Source organism: Miniopterus schreibersii, assembly GCF_964146895.1.
Source record: "Miniopterus schreibersii genome assembly, chromosome: X".
Taxonomy (NCBI): Eukaryota; Metazoa; Chordata; class Mammalia; order Chiroptera; family Miniopteridae; genus Miniopterus; species Miniopterus schreibersii.
Genome location: NC_138104.1, coordinates 87423274 through 87444186, shown reverse-complemented (window position 1 = coordinate 87444186; position 20913 = coordinate 87423274). Strand labels below are relative to the sequence as shown.

The 20913-nt window shown below is 38.4% G+C and overlaps 1 protein-coding gene across 3 annotated transcripts in view; it reads right to left on the bottom strand.

The window, feature by feature from the left end:
- Positions 1-20913, bottom strand: part of DMD (dystrophin) — a gene marked incomplete at its 3' end in the record, with an annotated part of 1946774 nt that overhangs the window by 1114204 nt on the left and 811657 nt on the right. For all 3 annotated transcript variants that reach the window (XM_081125527.1, XM_081125528.1, XM_081125524.1), the window contains exons 31-34: positions 20741-20851; positions 20186-20359; positions 16356-16511; positions 12470-12640 (exon numbers count right to left, since the gene is read on the bottom strand). In XM_081125527.1, coding sequence (XP_080981653.1) covers positions 12470-12640; positions 16356-16511; positions 20186-20359; positions 20741-20851 — 612 coding nt within the window. The remainder of the gene's footprint in view (positions 1-12469; positions 12641-16355; positions 16512-20185; positions 20360-20740; positions 20852-20913) is intronic.

Below are 20913 nucleotides of genomic sequence, written 5' to 3'. Positions count from 1 at the left end.
ACACATAATAAGAACTTAGCCTTCAAAAAATATGCTGCTCTAGCTTTCTGAAGATGGTACTTAAATTTCAATTAGGCAAGTGCATCAGGTGCTTAACATCCGCTCAGGGCTGTGCCATTCACTCCCGGAGATAGCAGGTGATCTCTGCATACCCTGCTCTAATCTTACCCACAGTGCAGCTGCAGAGAAAAGCTGAAATGCAATCCAGCTTGGTATCACGTTAGAAAGAACATAATTTGGGGGGAAAAGATGAGTCATGGCTGGGAGGAGCACAACAGGCTGCAAGAGAGAGGCGATCACTTGAAACTGGGGTTCACCACAAAGGACTGGATGGTTCCCCTTGACTACAGACAAAGTACAAAGTGATTAGAAAGTACGAAGGTTGGAATCAAAAGCCACCAAAAGGAGAATACAGGCAACTTACTGGAAACTAAAAACATGTATTTTATGATGTCAAGAGGCCACTTTCCCTTGCTCTAATATTTTCCCACTACAGATGAGCGTCTACACTCGCAGGTGTGTTGAGAACTGAACGACTGACTTGAACTGCAGCCATTCTCTCTGAACCCTCCCTCACTTCTTTCTAGGGGAGGGGCTTATTTCTGGGGTTGCTGAGATGGAGGGAAAGCATTGAAAACACATTTCCCCGCCCTTAAAAGCTATCCAGAGGCTCACAGAACTTACGGAGAAATAATGTCAAGTTGGTTATAAATACTGATTCCTACTATTCCAGGATTTTACTTGAGGCCTACGGAGTATATGTCAGAGAGAAAAAAATAAAAGGAGCCTGCCCTCAAGCAGTTTACAATCTAGATGGAAAGACAGCTGTATTAACAAATACCCCTTAAGAACAACTGACAAAGCAACACCTACAAATTAGTCAAGTCCCGTCAGAATAATCCCGAAATCAGTGGGAAGGAAAAGAAGATGACCCTGCTGGCAGGGTCATCTTGTTCAGAACTGAACTGCTCCTCCCTGATTCCAGACCTTGTCGCTGCTGTACCCTGTCTCTAATTTGCCCACTGGGTCACATAAACCAGAAACTCAGTCTCCCTGAGGGCCCCACTTTCAACTCCGCACCGAGGTCTAGCCACTCCAGCTCTAGAATCTCTTGTATCCACAGCTCGCTCCCCCTCCACTCCACTGCCACTGCCCTAAAAGGGGTACAGAGTATTTTATGCCCAGAGGATTAGATGACCATTCTCGCCAGCACCCTTTTCCCAATACAACCACTGTGCAAGAATTGTGAGTGGAGTGAAATTTTATTTCACCGGACAATATTAAATAGGGAAAGGCCATGAATTTGAACCAACCAGGCATCAGTCATATGTAATCCTCACTGCTCAGGAGGGTGGTAAGCTTCACTAGCGGAGCTTTTAAAGCAACTGGAAGCTTTGGTTAGCTACGTAGTGAGTTCGGTCTACTACTCACTTTCCCTTCACTAGCAAACAAATATTTATTGAATATCTGTCAAGTATTCCTGTGATATTTCTCCTTTAAACATCATTGTTTTGATACATTGTCATGGCTGATGTATCATAAATTTCTCTCTAAGTAATTCTGGGTTTGTTAAAATCAATCAATCGATCAATCAATCAATCATGGAAACTGAAAACAACAACAAAAAACCAAAGCCATCCAGTCCCAGCTGGGGAGGGTTCGGAAAGGTCTACCCTTTCGACTGGGCACGTTCAAGTTCAATGAGTACACTGGCTAAGTTATAACTCAGCCCCTTTAGCTTTTTCAGTCCTGTAGTAATGGGACATCTTCTAGGGTTGATTTTAAGACTGAAGGAAAGAGAGGAATTGTGCACACTCAGTTTTATTTTGACCCCATGACATGGTCATAAATCCAGTTTCAGGAGTTTCAACAGCAGCTTAATGTGAACTATATACTTGACACCCAGGGTTTTTATGACATAGGGAAACATGTCCGATAAGAGTAGAACTCGATTTAAATATAAGTTGACATCAAATCTAACATAATTTCCTCCATTTTCCATATATTTAACTTATAACATTTGGTAGTTCTACAGTGAATAGTCGAATATTAAAACTAACTTTCATGAATTCAAAGAAAAGGATGTGCTTTCTACTTCTTCCCGGACATAGCAACTTTTACATGCTACTCCAGTTCCCTTAAACAAATGGACAGCACAGGCCAGCTTCTCCTAATGACACTCATGGAAGGGTGGAAAATACATTGTGATTTATTCCTCATATCTATAAGTTAATTCACTTGAGTAATTTCTTAAATAAAATTTATTGGGGTGACACTGGTTAATAACATTGTACAGGTTTCAAGGGTACATTTCTATGATACGTGATCTGTGCATTGCATTGTGTGCCCACCACCCAAAGTCAAATCATCTTCCCTCACCATATATTCGGCCCCCTTTACCCTTCACCCCACACACTCCCCTTCCCTGTGGCAACCACCATGCTGTTGCCTGTCTGTGGCTCTGAGTTTCAGTTTTACATCCCACATATGAGTGAAATCATATGGTTCTCAGCTTTTTCTGCCTGACTCATTTCACTTAGCATGATATTCTCAAGATCCATCCATGTTGTTGCAAATGGCAGTGTTTCACCCTTTCTTATGCTGAGCAGTATCCATTGTGTCCATGCCCCACATCTTCTCTACCCAGTCCTCTGTCACAGGACACTTTGGTTGTCTCCATGTCTTGGCCACCGTTTATAATGCTGCCATGAACACAGGGGTGCATATATCTTTGCAAATACTTTTTTGAGTTTTCAGGGTACATACCCAGGAGAGGGACTGCTGGGTCCTATGGTAACTCTATTCTTAATTTTTTGAGGAGTCTCCAGGCTGTTTTCCACAGTGGCTGAGCCAGTCTGCATTCCCACCAGCAGTGAATGAGGGCTCCTTTTCCCCCACAACCTCTCCAACACTTGTTATTACTCGTCTGGTTGATAATAGCAATTGTCAGTGGCACGTGAGGTTCAGGATTTAGCAATTAGCTCATACACTCACTTCATGGATGTTGTAGCAGGATGGGAAAACCTGTTCTGTTGGTCTCTGCTGATCATACCATCATATGATGAAAACATTTTCTTTAATTTTATTTAAAGACAAAATGGTAAAAGTGTTGGACTAATTATCTGGTCCCATAGGGACATATTCACAGGTGTGTGTTTTTCCTAACAGGGACAGAGAAACATAACCCACTTGGGCTTAACCCTCTCTCCCACCCATTTCATATATTCAGAGATCCAAAGCCTCCCATGAGTTTTCCTGGAATTTGCCAGGAATAACTTATCTATCTGATTTTCTATTCTTCCCACTCTGCACTCCTTTTTTTCTCTCTTAGGTGGCTCCTGTCCCATAGATACTATCTCCACTCAGGCCCTCATTCAGTCAAACGTGCCAAAGCACCATTTCCTTATACAATTCTTCCTTTACTAGGATGCCACTAAATTCCTATTTCTTTTAGCTCTTTCTTGATCCCTTGTGCAAGTCCCCTCTAATATGGATGAAAGGTTGACTAACATGTCCATAAAAGATATTTTCAAGGATCATCCTCCCCAATGAATTCTGCCTCAGTCAGTCTGCAAAAATATTATACCATTCCTAGTCATCAGAAATGGGAGAGAATTCTTTTCGTTTTTAGCTACACAATTTATTTATGGGGGGGAAAAATGAACACATTACTGCAATTCTGAGATGTGCCTTTGTCACATTTTAAGGTTTCTGAAATTGAGAGGAAACACAATTGATATTTACGTTTAAGGTGGTGGTGTTCGGTGTGATCCACAACAGCTGTAATTAAATCAATGGTGCATCATACAATTAATATGTCCTAAGTGTGATAAACTGTAATATTAATTGTTTCTTCAGGTCCCTACATTACTCTTGTCATGGCTAGAGGTTTAATACATATTTTATTATTAGGCTAATGTGACGGAATAATATAATGATAAATTCAAAAAGAACATAAAACATTAAATAGTGAATTTTATGGCAATGTGTACTGACTTTTTATTAATAATGTATTGTCTATTAAAGAAGAATTTCATGAAAGCGGAATGTGCAGAACAGAAATTACAGCTATAACTATAATGACAGTGAACAGTGACTCCAATGGCATTTAACAGATGTTCTATTTTCTAAGTAACAGCTGCTTGATGCATTCATTGTACCAAGTTAATGATCTGCTAGTGTTATTTCACTTCACAGATAAATTACTGTGCTCTCTTTTAAAAAAAAGATGTAATTTTTCATGCGAATGATAGTGTAACAGACTTTAGAAATAAGTAATAGTTCTCATGCTTTTATAGCTAAGAGGAGTGATGAGTTGAGGCAATTATCCAGATAATCTAGGACCAGAGGCCAGATTTCTTTAAACTGGGAAGGTGATTGCTTAAAAAGTACAGGGCGGGGTTGGCTGGACTGCATGGAGATCTTTTAAGGCTGCTTGTTTCGCATTATCTAGTGGTTCTCAAACTTCCCTGACTCTTAGAAACCCCCGCCACCCTCAGACCAATGAAAGCAGAATCTGTGGGGGTGAGTCCCAGGCGCCAGTAGCTTTTTAAAGTTCCCTGAGAACCACTGGCAAAGCAGAAGGACGCATTCTGTGGCAAGATTTTATTGGGTGGTTGTCATTACATTTTAGAACTGGAGTGACAGCAGAAGAAGAGGTCACCTGTCATTGTGCTTCCTCATGTTAAATATTAGAAAAATCTGTCCCGGAAGGAAATGTGAAAATCAAATTGACTTGTTACATAAGCGGCTAGACATAAATTATTTTGTATTATTTAACACCCTGAATTAAATTCAACATTTCTACGTGTTTGATTCTCTGAGGCAATTCTTGGTATCCCAAGATGACTGTTAATAAAATCTAATGGTCAATTTATAAAAACTGGCAGATCTGGGCCATCCAAAAACTGATGGATTTAAAGTATTATAGGACCAAAATTATTTTTAGGGAATGATATTTGATCATTTTAATTTTTTGATAACACTGTGGATATTAAATGGATTTAATGTAGCTGTATTATTTAACTGGCTTTGAATTTTTGATTACTGAAACTAAATTAGAAATAGATGAAATCTGTTAGTAGTTAAATCAGAAAACTACATAAACTGTTGAAACTTCTATTTTCCAAACATAATGATCATCAGATAAATAAACTTCTACTTAATCACATAATAGTTACTTTCCTACAGTTATATATTTGTGCTCAATTCATATGCCAAAAAATTGTGGCCAGCAATATGATATTTAGAAATGATTTACTTATATCCAACTAATCAGGGTGATTTTAAGACATTAATAAATAATATTTAAAATCTAAAATCACACCAGTGGCAGCTGACTATAGACCACAGTAGGTGATAAATGCACACAGAATTTTCATGTGGAATTATATATTATGCATTTTAAGTTTAATCATTGTGTATTTTATTCTCATTTTGGATGATCAATACCTTTTTGTTACTTTGAGTTAGATTACCTTAAAGTTACTAGAAAATAAGACTTACAACAATACTTATAGTGGAAAAAAGCTACTGAAATCAGAGACAATATTGGATTCTAGTTGTAGATATGCTCTGTACCAGGACTTCAATTTCCTCACCTACAAAATGGGAGTATTTGACCCCATGGTTGTTCATGTTTCTATCTGTTCTAACGTTTACCATAAATTTCAACAGCACATCATCATTTTTCTCTTCTCTCAAGAAATGTCTTAATTTTTATCTCTTAAATTGCAATTGCTCTTACTGAACAGATATTTATTGACCACGTACTACATATCAGATACTCTGTTACGTGCATGGGGAACACCAGGGAACAAAATATACATTTTTCCTGTCCTCTTGGCAAGTGAAGTCGCTAATGTCCACTTAGGAGTCCAGGAGAGCAGAAGGTGGCAGGACAGCTCAAGGGTCTCGGCAGCGCTGGTGGGCAATCTCCCCAGGCGCCGGTCATCTCCCCGAGTTTGACCATGTCCTTCTCGTCTCTGTCTCTGTCTCTGCTCTGGGGACATCAATCAGTGTTTCCCATCTCAGCCTGGCCAACGCCGGTCACAGGGATTTGTAAGGTACCAAGGGAGAGAGACTGTTTGATCGCATATAGGGTAACAAACGCCACAGTTACAGTTCCCTTGTGGCATCTCTGTTGTGCAGACCACGAAGCTAGGAGGGATCCGTGCTTTTAAAAATCTTAAATTTCCCCTCTTTTCACTACTCTGATGGAGGCATGCTGTTTGAATTTACAAATACAGTGAAAAGACTACTAGGCTTTAGGAATTTTAAATTAGTATTAACTTTCAATTCCCACTGTTAAACATTTTTGTCATTTCTGTTATTCTCAAATGTCTGCTCCGTGTCATTTTAATTTAAAATGTCTTTCTTTCGCCTTCTGAGAAATTTGGACTTATTTTCAATTTATCCACTTTGCCCCCTCTCACTGCAATCTGGAAGCACAGTCCAAGGCAGGAGATGAGAGAACAACTCCCTTGCCCCTGACTGTGCCCCAGCCAACCAATCTTACCACCATCCTGGCTACTTCTGGAAGCTCTTCCATCCTTCCCCTGTGAGACCACTAAAAAGCTGAGCTGGGATACCCAAGAGATTCTCAGGGTTACAGGCCTTAGCAAGTGGATGGAAACTGTACACATCTGGAATCCCGCCATGCGCCACTCGGCATCTTCTAGAAGAGCGAGGTGTCCTAACATCTGGTTTTCAAAGTGTGACCACGGAATTCTGAGTAGGAGGAAGCCTTAGAGGAGAGAGTTAATTTTGGAAAGTCCACGTCTACAGCAGCCCTGACCTGTGGAAAGGATCCTGAGTGCCTAACTCCTGACACTCAGTCCTGGAGACATGGCAAAAGCCCACGGCCCGGCGCATGAGACTGCTCTGCACGGGGCATGTTGAGACAAACGGCAACGGGGACCTCCTGATCACGTTCACTGTGACAATGTTAATCAGGGTACTGTCTCACTCAGCATCCCTCCAACTTTCTGCATAGAAATTCAAGAAAAGCTTGCATAAGACTAGTATGTTAAAATGTTTTAATGACTGCTTTGATAATTTGGACACTTTTTTAAAATTCTCACCCAAGGAGGATATTTTTTCATTGCTTTTTAGAGAGAGCGGAAGGGAGAGAAAGAGAGAGACAGAGAGAGAGAAACATCGATGTGTGAGAGAGACATCGACTGGCGGCCTCCCGCACATGCCCTGGGCTGGGAATCGAGCCTGCAACCGAGGTATGTGCCCTTGGCTGGAATCGAACCCAGGACCCTATAGTCCACAGGCTGATGCTCTCGCCACTGAGCCAAACCAGTCAGGGCGATAATTTGGACATTTTGAATCTCGTAAGTGTATTCCCATCCATATCGGTTATGCAGAATGAATAAATTCTAGAGACCAGCTGTACAACACTGTGCCTCCAGTTAACGTGGCTGTATCATACGCTTTAAAAATGTTCAGTGTGTAGATCTCATGCTAAGTGTTCTAACAATAAAAACAACCGTTTAGCCCTGGCCGGTTTGCTCAGTGGTTAGAGCGTCAGCGCACGGACCAAAGGGTCACGGGTTCAATTCCAGCCAAGGGCACGTATCTGGGTTGCGGGCTTACTCCCCGGCCCTGGTCGGGGCACACGCGGGAGGCAGCCAATCGAAACATTGATGTTTCTCTCTCTCTGTTTCTCCCTCTCTTTCCCTCCCTCCCTTCCACTCTCTGGAAATTAACTGAAAAAATGTCCTCAGGTGACGATTAAAAAAAAAAAATGTTTACCTGTTGGTTTTGCCTGACAGGAAGCTTGGTGCCAAATTTCGAGGCTTCACTCTGTCCTCCCTATTCCACTGGCCAAGGGCCATTGTGAGCACGTTGCTGTGCAAAGTGTCTACTATTTTCCTACTGCGATTTTCCCTCTCCCTGGTCCCCTCATTTATTTATCTCTGACCGTTGAATCACAGTATCTCTTTAAGTCACCCTAAATTAGCCTCTTTTTTCTCTCTCTGGAATTAGATCTATAATACATAAGCATAATTTAAATACAGTAAAAATGAAACTGAAAAGATTTCATTGTAGTCAATATATTTTTAAGTAGGCTCTGTTTGGATAAACTAAAGGTGAAATAAACATTTCGTTGGGAATTTAATTTTATGTATAAGAATATTTTCATCTAGACATTCAAATATTTTCATATTTAAATAACAGAATATTCTTAGATCAACAGAACTGAGAGAAATTCAGCAGAAGTAAATGAAACAGTTTAAAAAATAAATTGACCCTATATTCAAGTTTTTTCCAAATCGAAAATACTTGGAATGGTTGGCAAATATCTTTAGTGTGTTGCATTTAAATGAATACTCAATTTATTCTGAGAAAATCTGACACTGGTCCTTTGAAATGGCAGATGAGACTAACGTCTTGAGTCACGTTCTCCATCTACCAAGAAAGCATGTGAAATAAGAATGTACTAAGGGGACATGGGGGTTCACGTATGAGAGTTTCATTATCCTCATGTTAAAAAATTTGAATCCTAAGTGTGACTGCTTTATTATAGGATTGTGATTTTTGAAAAAGCCTCAGCATCTTGCAAATGAGTTTATTAAAAATTGTGTAATTGAAATGCAAACGTGTATAGTTGGCTTTGACCACTAAAGGGTTTCAGAGTGTATCGCTAGCAGTTTAGTGTTTCAAAAGATCCAGAAAGAGCAACAGGTTATTAAATAAATAACAAAAGAAATGCGTTTTCTCTGCTTTTCTCCTGATGGAGCTAAATTACTATTGCTCTTCGGTTTTACAGAAAACACTTTCCAGACAGACTCAATAAGCTGCCACATCTCCAGACCACAGGAGCCTTCTAATATGACAAGAATAATCTAGAAATCTTTGCCAAGTTCATTATCTTATAATATTTTAATGATTTTGTGGTGAGGTGAATGCAAAAATACTCTGTAGGTACTTATTCAATGACCTTATGGGGACTCCGGAATCCAGAGTTCATGTGTGGAATACTTTTATGATTTCCCCTCAGTTTTAAACTGTAGTCAGAGCTTTTCAAATTCCTTTCATGTCTAGCTCTATCCCTCTATACCATTACGTTAGCATTCTATATCATATTTATAAAGCTATCCCATTGTTTTGGGCTGAATTATGTCCCCGCGACATTCATAAGACCAAGCCCTATCTTTTGACATGGTTACTTGTTATGAGCTGAAATAGTGTCCTCCAGAATTATATGTTGAAGTCCTAACCTCAGAGCCTCAGAATGTGACATTTGGTGATAGGACATTTAACGAGGTAAGTTCAAATAAGACCATTATGGTGGGCCCTAACCCAATATGACTGGCGGTGTCCTAAGAGTGCTTTGGACATAGGTATGTACAACAGGAAGCTCACATGAAGACATGAGAAGACAGCTAGTTACAAGGCAAAGGGAGAGGCCACGGAAGAAACCAACCCTGCCGAAACCCTGACCTCGGACTTCCATCTCCCAGAACTGCGAGAAAATTAATTTCTGCTGTTTAAGGCACCAAATCTGTGGTGCTTTGTTTCGCCAGACCTAGCAAACTAATGCAGCCATTAAATTGGATATAACAATCAAAGATATTGTCCATAGTATTAAGGGGAGGGTGACCAAGAATGAAGCCCGGATCATTTTCATGAATCTCTACATGTATGACTCGTCCCATGTGCATTTTACTATATTTCAGGCTTTAATAGACCGTAAGTCTTTCCTGGGCTTTTTTGCTTGTGTATGAGTACGTACGGTGGAAACTGCCATCAGTCATGTGTACTGACAGAGGGACAGGCCATGCAGGCGTTTCTCTGCCTTTGTCTTACGATGTAAAGGGCAGGGGTGGTGATACTATTCTAGCCAAGAGAAATGTCTTGTCTCTTTCTTCACTTTAGTATAAGATCCAATCATCATTTTAGCAGGACACGCTGGCCACCCAGTTAGAGACCATCTTTTGTTACTCTCCTTGGAGGCTAGATACGATCATGCGACTAAAATGTGGCAAATGGAGTAGGCGCAGAGAGAGTGCACGGAGCTGTCACAACACATCTTGAGGAGGAAGCTGCTTGTCCTCTACGTCTTTCTGTTGAGGAGTGGTGGTGAACAAGTTTTAGCATGAGAGGACATACCCAGAGGACTGCAGAACAATGGAACGAAAGGGACCTACATCTTCTGAGAACTTCATGGAGAAAAGTCACTTCCTCCACCCAGAACATCCATGAGACAGAAAGAAACCTCTGTCTTCTTGGAGACATGGTATTTTTGCCTTATTTCTTACAGCAGCCCAGCCTGCATCTAAGTATATGATTGTCATTGGTTCAAAGTAAATCATCACCTAAAAATATAATATTTGTTTGGGCGATAAGAAAAAAAAAAGGCCAATGTAATTTTTAACCTGTATCCTCTGTACACTCCCTACTATAATAATATAAATATATATATACACACATATATATGTATTCCTAAACTAAAAAATATAATTCAATATCTTATCTCTAACAATAAATCTATTCTGAATGGAAAAAAAAGAAATGCATTCACTACTATTTATTTGAAAAAAATGTATGACAAAATTTTATATCTACTTGTCCTCTGAATCTATATAAACAAAATCAGTTATCAATTTTGGTCTCACTTATAAGTTTTTATATGATGCAATTAAAATTTCCTAACTTTGGATAATCTAGATAGTCTTGTTGAATTAAAAATAAACCACAAAAAAAAATAAAATAAAAATAAAGCACAGAGCCCAGCCAGTGTGGCTCAGTGGTTGAGTGTCAACTCATGCACCAAGAGGTCACTGGTTCGATTCCCGGTCAGGGCACATGCCCAGGTTTTGGGCTCCATTCCCAGTAGGGGGCGTGCAGGAGACAGCCGATTGATGTTTCTTTCTCATCGATGTTTCTATTTCTCTCTCCCTTCTCCCTCTCCCTTCCTCTCTAAAAAAAAATATTAAAAAAAAAAAAAAAAGCACAGAGCTCTTAAACATCTAGTTAATACAGGCACGGGTTTGTTAATTTAAAAAAATCAAGGGGGTAGGGTGTGCTATTGATACTGTTGTAATGAACCCAGTTATTAATAACAGGAAAGAAGTAAAGGGAAAGCCAAATATTACAGACATGCCATTTGTGCAGCTTTGCCAGGAAGCTGCAGTTTAACAATCCCCAGGTAGCCACCAGTCCATTCCTCACTGACTTCTGGAGGAAGGGACTAGACAGGGGGAGAACAGACCCATGCCCAGTAAAATCTGGGTGACATAGGGAAGGTATTTCTCTGTCAGTCACACCTGGAACAGGTCATTGGCCTGAGTAGGCGTGGCCACTGCAAGCACTAGAAGATCTGAGACATTTAATCTCCTAAACAAAGGAGTTCGCTCTATTGTGCTCCTGGTTTCTCAGGGGCTCTCATGCTCCGGGGCCCCTGAATTTGCCCACATGGCCCACAGCCATACAGACCCACACACACAATGGACTAATGGACAGCAATGAGCCTGAACCTGAACTGGACCCAGCTGCAACATGGAAAGGAAACTTTAGACACTGGCTTTGCTTCTAGCTCTGCTGAATCCCCAGCTACACTTCTTCCAGGACCGGATTAAGGGAAATGGGACTTCGCAAACCCAGGGATGTAATTACACACAAATAAAAATCACTCATCCTCCTATGCAAGTCTCAGAAATTCTTTTTCTCAAGATACCGTAAGGATCCAACCCCCCCGCACTCAGTGGGGAAAGGGGTACCCCACTTCTACCGGAAACACCAATATTTATTTTTTTATAAATGTCCTGTGCTTTGGCAAAGTTTAAGGTGAAAACACACACTATTAATATAAATTATTTCCTTTATATCAACACACTTTCTAGTAATCAATCAACTGAAAAAGATTAAGTTATAAGTGTCTTGACCTTAAATTTAGGGAGAAATAATGTCTGATTGTCTGTCAGAGAAATAGCAAGAATTTCCCAGCTGAGGATTAAAGAAAACTCTGTGCCCTTTGGTGATGAAAATGACAGCAGCTGCACAGGCCTCTTGAGAGTTTCTTTTTTATTGTGACATAAGCCATGTGCTGATCTTGCTGGACATGTCCAGCCCAATCGTCTGCAGTGTCTGTATCCCTGCCCTTCTCATGGTTGTAGGGTCCCTCTGGGCAGTCTGTCCTGGGCAAACCAGGGAACACAGAATCTCATGTTTGGGCCCACTTCGTGAGTAATAATGCTGTGTGTTTACAGGACTTGTTCATAACCTACCTAATTCTAAACAAGCTTTGCGGACACTTTTGCTAAAGCTTCCCATTGGTTTTATTATGGTCCTGAAATATACAGAGTTAAACTACTGGTGAATTTTTGAGAAGAGGGAAAATGAAGCAAGATAATACTTAGAATTCTATTATTGTTGTACATTAATAGCTCCTTATAAAATTATATAACTGTGTGTTTTCATGCACATTACAAATAGCCTACAGTGATACAGGTTTTACCTTTCCCCAGGCGACTTCAGAATCCAAATTACTAGGCATTCCTTCAACTGCTGATCTCTTTGTCAGCTCCGTATCTGTAGCTGCCAGCCATTCTGTCAGGGCATTCATTTCCTTCCGCATCTTACGGGACAATTTCAAGCATTTCTCCAACTGTTGCTTTCTTTCTGTTACCTGAAAAGAACGATAATAAATTGTAATTTGGTTTACTTTTTCAATCCAGCTTCAGTTATAGCCACTTAATTGGAACTTTCATATTTTTGTCATTTTAAAATAACCTTTTTCTTCTTAAAAATATTTCAGAAAAATCATAGGTTCTGAATATTAGTAGTGAAGAACACAATCTAGGAAAGATGAGGTCCTATCTCCAGAAGATAGTGTTTTGTATCAGGCAGAAAGAAAAGCTAAAAGGAGCCCGGCCAGGTGTGGGTCACAGGTTGAGCATTGACCTAGGATCCAGGAGATTGGGGTTCGATTCCCGGTCAGGGCACATGCCTGGGTTGTGGGCTCCATCCCCAGCAGGGGGCGCACAGGAGGCAGCCGATCAATGACTCATCATTGATGTTTCTCTCTCCCTCTCCCTCTCCCTTCCTCTCTCTGAAATCAATAAAGATATATTTAAAAAAAAAAGGAAATGCCAAAAGGATTTTCTCTAATGTAAATAATTTATGGCCACTTTTTAAACAAGTAGAATTATGTAAATCAAATTGAAGATATGACGCATTTCTTTCAGAAGACCTTCAGTCATTGGTCAAAGAGATGCGGCAGGAGGTTTACATTCCTGTATATGCAAATGAGGCTGGCTCTTGCAGATAAAAAATCAAAATGAAGAAAGAATACTAAGTCTCTCAAGAGGCAAAAGTATTTGTATAATGCTTATAGCAGCCAATGTTACAGTGATAGCATCAGTAAAGTGGGGTACGTTTGCACAAAAACAGCACAAAAAAATAGGCCTCTTCCCCTTTAAACATGCTTTTGTCATCCAATGGGAGCAAAAAAATTCCAAAACAGAATTTTCACTGTCATTCTCATGAATAGAGAAAAGCATGAGATCCTGCGTTCCAGTTCTCAGTGTTGAAAACAGAGACCCTCAAAACCAAATTCTTCCACGTCCTCACACACAAAATAAACAAATGTGTATTTTTCCACCACTGCTACAGGTGTGCCTATATTTTATAAACATGTAGGTTAGTTGGTTGGTTTAATAAAAAGCCCAGAATCTCTTCCTGGTGTCTGTGTGTGTGTATGTCTTCTACAAGTGAAAATATGTTTAAAGAACTTAAAATGTTACAATAAAAATAAACACGGAAACTTTGATATGAATTCCAAATATTCAACAAAATTTACTAGTTTCTTTAACAGAGGTGTATATAAATTTTAAAAATGTTTAGTTACTGAGGCTGCAAAGTCGATTGTTTCTACAGATTTTTCCTTCTATTTTTTCCTTCAGGGAAATAAAAGCATCTGCCCTTTCGACTGCTAGGATTTTATTCATGTGTGGGAGAAAAAAGTATACCTTATGGTGTGTTCCTATGCATAGGTATTTTTTCTATGCACTACTGGTAGAAAAGAATTCTAGATTCAATATTTCAAAGAAATTCTATCTTCCTAGAGCTAATGCATTATTGATTTTTATTTATTCTTTTTTGTTTATATCCAGCTAAATAAGATTTAATAAAACAGGAAACACTGCCATCTTAAGGAAAGCTGAGTTTTACACTTTGTGTGTCTGTGATACATTTAAAAGAGTGCCACCTGCAGTAGAATGTTTCAGCAGCCCTTGCTTCATGAACACTTAAAAATGTGAGGCTGATATGAGTATTGAGGCTTTGGGTATTTGAGGCTGATATGAACATTGCTATTTATGTATAGTTCCATAAAAATCAAAGCAAAGAGAAACCACACAGGAATTATAAGAATTATTACATCTGAGGTGCTAGGTGTAATATCCCTCAATAAAATTAAGTAGATTTAGATATAAGAAACTCTTTGATTTTTATTCATTAAACAATTAAGCTAAGTTGGTGATAGTAAACAAACTAATAAAATTGTGTTCTATAAGGAAAGTGCTGTGGACTGAATTGCATGTCCCCCAAATTAATACTGAAGCCCAAACCTCCAAGGTGACTGTATCTGGATATAGGGCCTTTAGGAAGTAATTAAGGATCAATGAAATAATAGGGTGGGACCCTAATCTGATAGGATTGTATCCTTATTAGAAGAAAAAGAGATCCCTCCCTCCTCCCTCCCGCCCTCTCTCCCCCCCTCCCCCCTCTCCTCCCATCCCCTCAGCAGGCCCCCATGTGAGGACACAATGAGTAGGCTGCTACTACAAGCCAGGAAGACAGTCCTCACTAGGCTTGATCTTGAATTTCCAGCCTCCAGAGCTGAGAGAAATATATTTGTGTTGTTTAAGTCATCTCCCCTACGGCATTTTGTTATGGCACCCGGAGGTGACTAATATAAAAAAGTAACACATATTGACTTGAGCAAGTACAACCATATAAATTCTGAAGATGATTAAAGTGGAAGGGTTTGTCTTTTTAGATATAAAAAGAATAATATACTCAGATAACCTTTGTTTCCTCTGATTTTATTAAACAAAACCACTGTTGTTAAAGGAGCCTGGAAGATTTAAATGCAGATGACTTTGCTTTAGAAGGAATACTACAGCATTTTTATAAGGTGACATTTATAAATATTCCCTTTATCATTTGTATTTCTAAATCTTTATTCTGAAAATAAATTTCTGCCCTACATTTTTGCTGCATTCTGTCATGATATTAAAGCTAAGGATGTTTCTTAGTAATGTTTCATTTTGCTTTAATGATTTTACTAAGTGCAAAATGTCACTTGAATTTTTTAGCTGAGCACCAAAAATCTTTTAGGTAGCTTAGAGTAATTACAATAATGGCAGAGCAAAGGCCATTTCAGTCCCTGATGTTGACAATGTATGTTTCTATGAATACTTTTTATGAACTATCATTATTTTGAACCATCAAAACTCTAAATTTGAGAGAAGTGAGAGAACTGTACTAGGCATTCGGGAGGCAAACATCTTTAACAGTGAAATGGACTTGGCATTAGACCCTGATCAGGACAAAAATATAAAAATAATCACGGAACGTAGGACTTAACTGGCTATCAATGCTCTCTTATTAGGCAAATCCAGTGGATTATGCAATGCTTGCCACACAGGGAAATACTGTCCGAGGAATGTGCCAGCTCTATTACACCTAATGTGATCTATGTGGAATACGTCAGCTCCACTGTCCCTAAATATAAGTAGGTACAATAGTTTATAGAATTTACCAGGCTTTGAATCAGCACATGTATATTTATACAATGAAAAAAAGCAAGTGGAGACCAATGAAACCCTTTTAGAACCATCTGATGGACCAATAACAATCTCCCTAAGCTTTAAATATATACATATATTTTTAAGTATCCTTATTGATTTTAGCAAGAGGGAGAGAGAGAGAAACATCAATGATGAGAGAGTCATTGGTCGGCTGCCTCCTGCACGCCCCCTGCTGGGGATCGAGCCCGCAACCCCGGCCTGTGCCCTGACCGGGAATCGAACCGCGATCTCCTGGATCCTAGGTCGACGCTCAACCTCTGAGCCATGCTGACCGGGCAGCTTGAAATATTTTTAAATGCAGACTAGAAGAAGATTCTCATTGATTAGTTATTGTTTCTTAATAAGAATTGCACATGGGGATCTATCTCAGTCTCTGTATATACATATGAATGTATATGCGTATGTATCAATCTACTGAAAGTTATTAAGACTTCCTAAGACATTTATTGTACAGGATTCCTTCCTCTTGCTTTACAGTTTATAAGACAAGTGGGAAGAAGCCAGTGCCCGTGGTTTCAGTGCACGTACCTTTGCTCCCAGCTCATTATAATGCAATTTCAAAGCTGTTATTCGTTCATCCAGCTCTTTAGGGTTTTCCGTCTGTTTCTTCTGTACGATCTGACGTCCAGTTTTTATCACCATCTCCACCTCAGACTTCACTTCACTCAGACTTTTATACAAGTTCTAAGTTAAAACATAAAACATAATAATAGGCAACAGTATCGAACTCATACTATCATTAATACAAAGAAATAGGGGCAGAGATCACCTTAATTGCGATTTCATGTTTATACTTTTAACGGGGCAGTGTTTTGCGGCTGTGATCAGCATCTGGCTTTTTTATTTCCTGTTGATTTAAAGTTTCTATTTGTAATAACATACACACATACAGACACGCACAGTTTGTAGTTACTCTTACTAAAGCAAGAGTACATAATACGTATATTTAGTTCTTCGGTCCAAGTTTATTTTGTTTTTTGTTTTTTTTCGTTTTTTTTTTTTAAATATATCTTTATTGATTTCAGAGAGAGGAAAGGAGAGGGAGAGAGAGATGGAAACATCAACGATGAGAGAGTCATTGATCGAGCCCACAACCCGGGCATGTGCCCTGAACGGGAATCGAACCCCGATCGCCTGGATCCCAGGTCGACGCTCAACCGCTGAGCCATGCCCAGCCGGGCGGTCCAAGTTTATAAAGATCATTTCTAAATGTTATTGATTTATATTTTTAATTTTATTTTTCATTTAAGCATAGTTGGTATACAATATTTTAAATGTTGTTATAGTTATATAATTCTAGTTGCGAGTTCGGGAGAATTCATTGACTCACTCGCCAGGTATTTATTGAGCGCTTACTATGTTCTAGACAGAATTTGAGTGACGAGAGCATCAGTGGAGCCAAGACAGACCCGTTCACTGCTGTTCTCATGGTGCTTGCATTTTAGTGGGGATAAAACATCTAAATTTCCAATTCATACTTTCGATATATTAAATCACATAGAAGGAAGGAAATTTTCCATATGTTGATTAGATTATACAAACCCATTTTCTTAATGGAGCTGATCAATGAAATTTAGACAGATAGAAATATATTACTTGAAACTCACTTGTACGTCACAACCACAAAGAACACATACACTGCTTCACAAAGTATATTGCGATAACAAAGCCTTGTGGAACAAGTGTTGTAACTTTGCCTTGTAGTTATTTTCCTGAAAGGTATGTGTGTTCTTATGCACGCATAAACGTTATGTAGATGTGTGTCTACGCATACATGCATATATCACAGTTTACGTTGTACATCAGTGCTTTAATGTGGTCAGTGGGTAAACCTGCACGACAACTACTTATTTCAGTGGTACTAAGAAATAAAATTGCTAGTAAGTGATTGTTGTTTTTTGGAATTAGAACAAAAATTGGGTTTGTTTTCTCTTTTCAGTTTAAAATCAATGTCAAAAACAAAACATTTTGTAAAGGCTGAGCACTTATTTTATTCATTAAGGCTATACACATAATCTATTTCCATCTTAATCCCCTCGGATGATCGTCTGATATCAATATTCCTTTAGTAATAATTGTAAGTTCTGTTTGAGCTTTCCAGATGATTTACTTTTATTACTTTATTTCTCTGGGAAATTATAAACATATCTGGGTATTTAGAAACATTCAAATTGTTCATTATCATGCTGGGAATCAACTCTATGAATTTTGGAATCAGAGGTACTTCCAAATGATTTATTCTTCAAATTTTAAAAAATCTTAATAATTTACCTTAATGATGGAATCTCATTAAAAGCAGTTATTATTCATTAACATCATGTCACTCAATAGGCAGAGAAAATATCACTATTTTCGGAAAATACTCTTTCTATTCATTTGTGTTGATATAGGTAAGACTTTTAAAAATAGAATCAGAATCTCTTGAAGGCAAAGGCCATGATTATAGTATATGCAATAGAGCATCTTAAGTGTTGAAAAAATATAAAAGTTGTAAAGAAAAAATATCCTTATGGAAGGACTACTTGAATTGGTCCTGACATTTAAACCAGATCCAGAAATAAATTGAGCGAGCACCCTGAGCCCTTTCCTGTGCACTGAAGTGAGGGCACAGTCACTGCAGCTGGGCACAGGCAGGTTGTTTTCAGCTCATACTTAATAGCAGACAAATTTTAGGAGGTACCGTTAGAGATCTGTTCCTAGACGAAAATAAACAGCTCTCCCTTTGCAAATATATTTAGTAGTAACAACAGTGTACTTGGGTCATTTTGCCTTTAATTTTTCGCACAATATTTAAGATGACATGTGTTCCCATGTATTTCTAACATTACTCATCTAATATCACCTAACAACTAGATATATTTATATCCAAAATTTCTTTTGGGGTTAAGAATATTTATAATAATTATGTCACTAAAATGTAGTCTGCATTATGAAAAAGTGTTATCAAATAAAAAATACCAAATAATTTTTTACAATATATAAAACTTTTTGTTAAAAATATATTTTCCCAATCATAATAATATAGCTGAAATGCACTAAAGGGTCTCTTTTTCTTTTTTTTTTAAATGTACTTTTATTGATTTCAGAGAGAGGAAGGGAGAGAGAGAGATAGAAACATCAGTGATGAGAGAGTCATTAATCAGCTGCCTCCCGCACGCCCCCTGCTGGGGATCAAGCCCGCAACCCGGGCCTGTGCCCTGACCCGGAATCAAACCGCGATCTCCTGGATCCTAGGTCGATGCTCAACCGCTGAGCCACACCGGCCGGGCTAAAGAGTCTCTTTTTCATTTATGGTATGAAGTAGATGCAGAAACAATCCTTAAAACATAAAATACTAAATAGATAACATTTTCCCTTTAATGTAATAACCTTAAGTGTTTATTTTATGTGATTTCTATCCTAATAGTCCATAGAACATACATAGTTAGAATAATAATTCTATTACTCTAGTAGACGTCCTCATTAATTCAGCTTTATGCTGTCAGAGGAGTCACCTGACCTGGGGAATTTCCAACAACTGCAACAAAGGGCACTGCTTGAAATCCCAAAGTCCAGTGAAGAATTACGCTACAGGCTAATGATCCCCTCTGCCTTTCGACTCTGTGTTTGTGGTGTGGCAGCATTTCAGTATAAATCTAGCACTGCATTTAATAGAAAGATATTAGGGTTCGGAGTAAGAGGGCCTGGACTGAAATCTTGCTTTTGCCCTTTACCAGTGTCTTTAACTACTCTCATTTAATCTGCGGCCTTGAGAATTAGAGGTGACTTGTGCAGATCACTAAGTTTACTTGGTACACATACCTAGCATGTTATTTTATTATTGCAACTATTGTTTTTGCTGTTTTCAGACTAATACACAGCAGGTCCTCAAATAATGTCATTTCATTCAAAGTTATTTCGTTGTAACGTTGATGAGATGCTGTAGGAACTTAACTCTTGTTTTTGTCAATTAGCCTATGGTAAAATTAGTTTTGTTACACTTTGATTTGCTTAAAGTTGCAGAACCTATTGACGATGGTAAGTGAGGACTTACTGTGTTTCTTTTCAATATTTCCATTTAAAAATATATTCAAAGTACCAAAAGAATTAAACAATGAAGATGTTCTTTTATGTTCTGCACAATCCTTAGAGAATTTCAGACTCAAAAAAGACACCCATAGGTGTTAAATGGCTACTACTTCAATAAAAGTTCTTGTCTCTCAATACACCTGTGCTAACTTTTGTACTTAATCTCAAAATTATACAGTTAATTTTATACTTATCTTAAAACAATTTTCTGCTATAAAAGAGTATCATCAAATACCTCTTAATAAGGAAAGTCAAGGGTTAGCTGCGTATTTTGCACCAGAAATACGTACCACACAATGATTTAACTGTGACTGTACTACTTCCTGTTCAACGCTCTTCATTTCCAATGCAGGCAAGTGCATCTTCACTTCATCTAAAATCATCTTACTTTCCTGTAGACGCTGCTCAAAATTGGCTGGCTTCTGGAATAACCGAAACTTCATGGAAACATCTTGCAATTTTTTCTGTAAAGATCATGTAAGAAAGCACCAATTTAATTTTGCCTTCCAAAGAATAAGCAGTAATATTTTAATTTTTATTAAAATTATTTATTGTTATAAACAAGAAAAAAAGTACAAAGTATTTGCTTTTTTCCATTTGTCCAGCACAAAAAATATGTGCATTTAGGAGAATTTACCAAATGTTATAATATAATAAAAGGTAATTTTAAAACCTATTTTATCCTTAAAATATACAACCCAAAAGGTCTTTATCATTTATAAAACATATTGGAGTTTTCAAATAATGCCCTCAAATCCAATTTTGCTAAAATCTAGTTGTCTAACACAGGCTATGTTTTAATACCAAACTAAAACAAGTTACTTAGTTTTTACAATAATATGTACCTGTGCCACATCGATTTGGGATAGTACCCTTTGGGCGGCCTCCTTTCCCTGGTTGTGTTTCTTCATTTCTTCTAAACTGATCTCATGACTTGTCAAATCCGACTGGATTTTCTGTTGGAAGGACAGCACTGACAGTCAGCATGCTTATGCAAGTTACTGCAACAAACAACTTG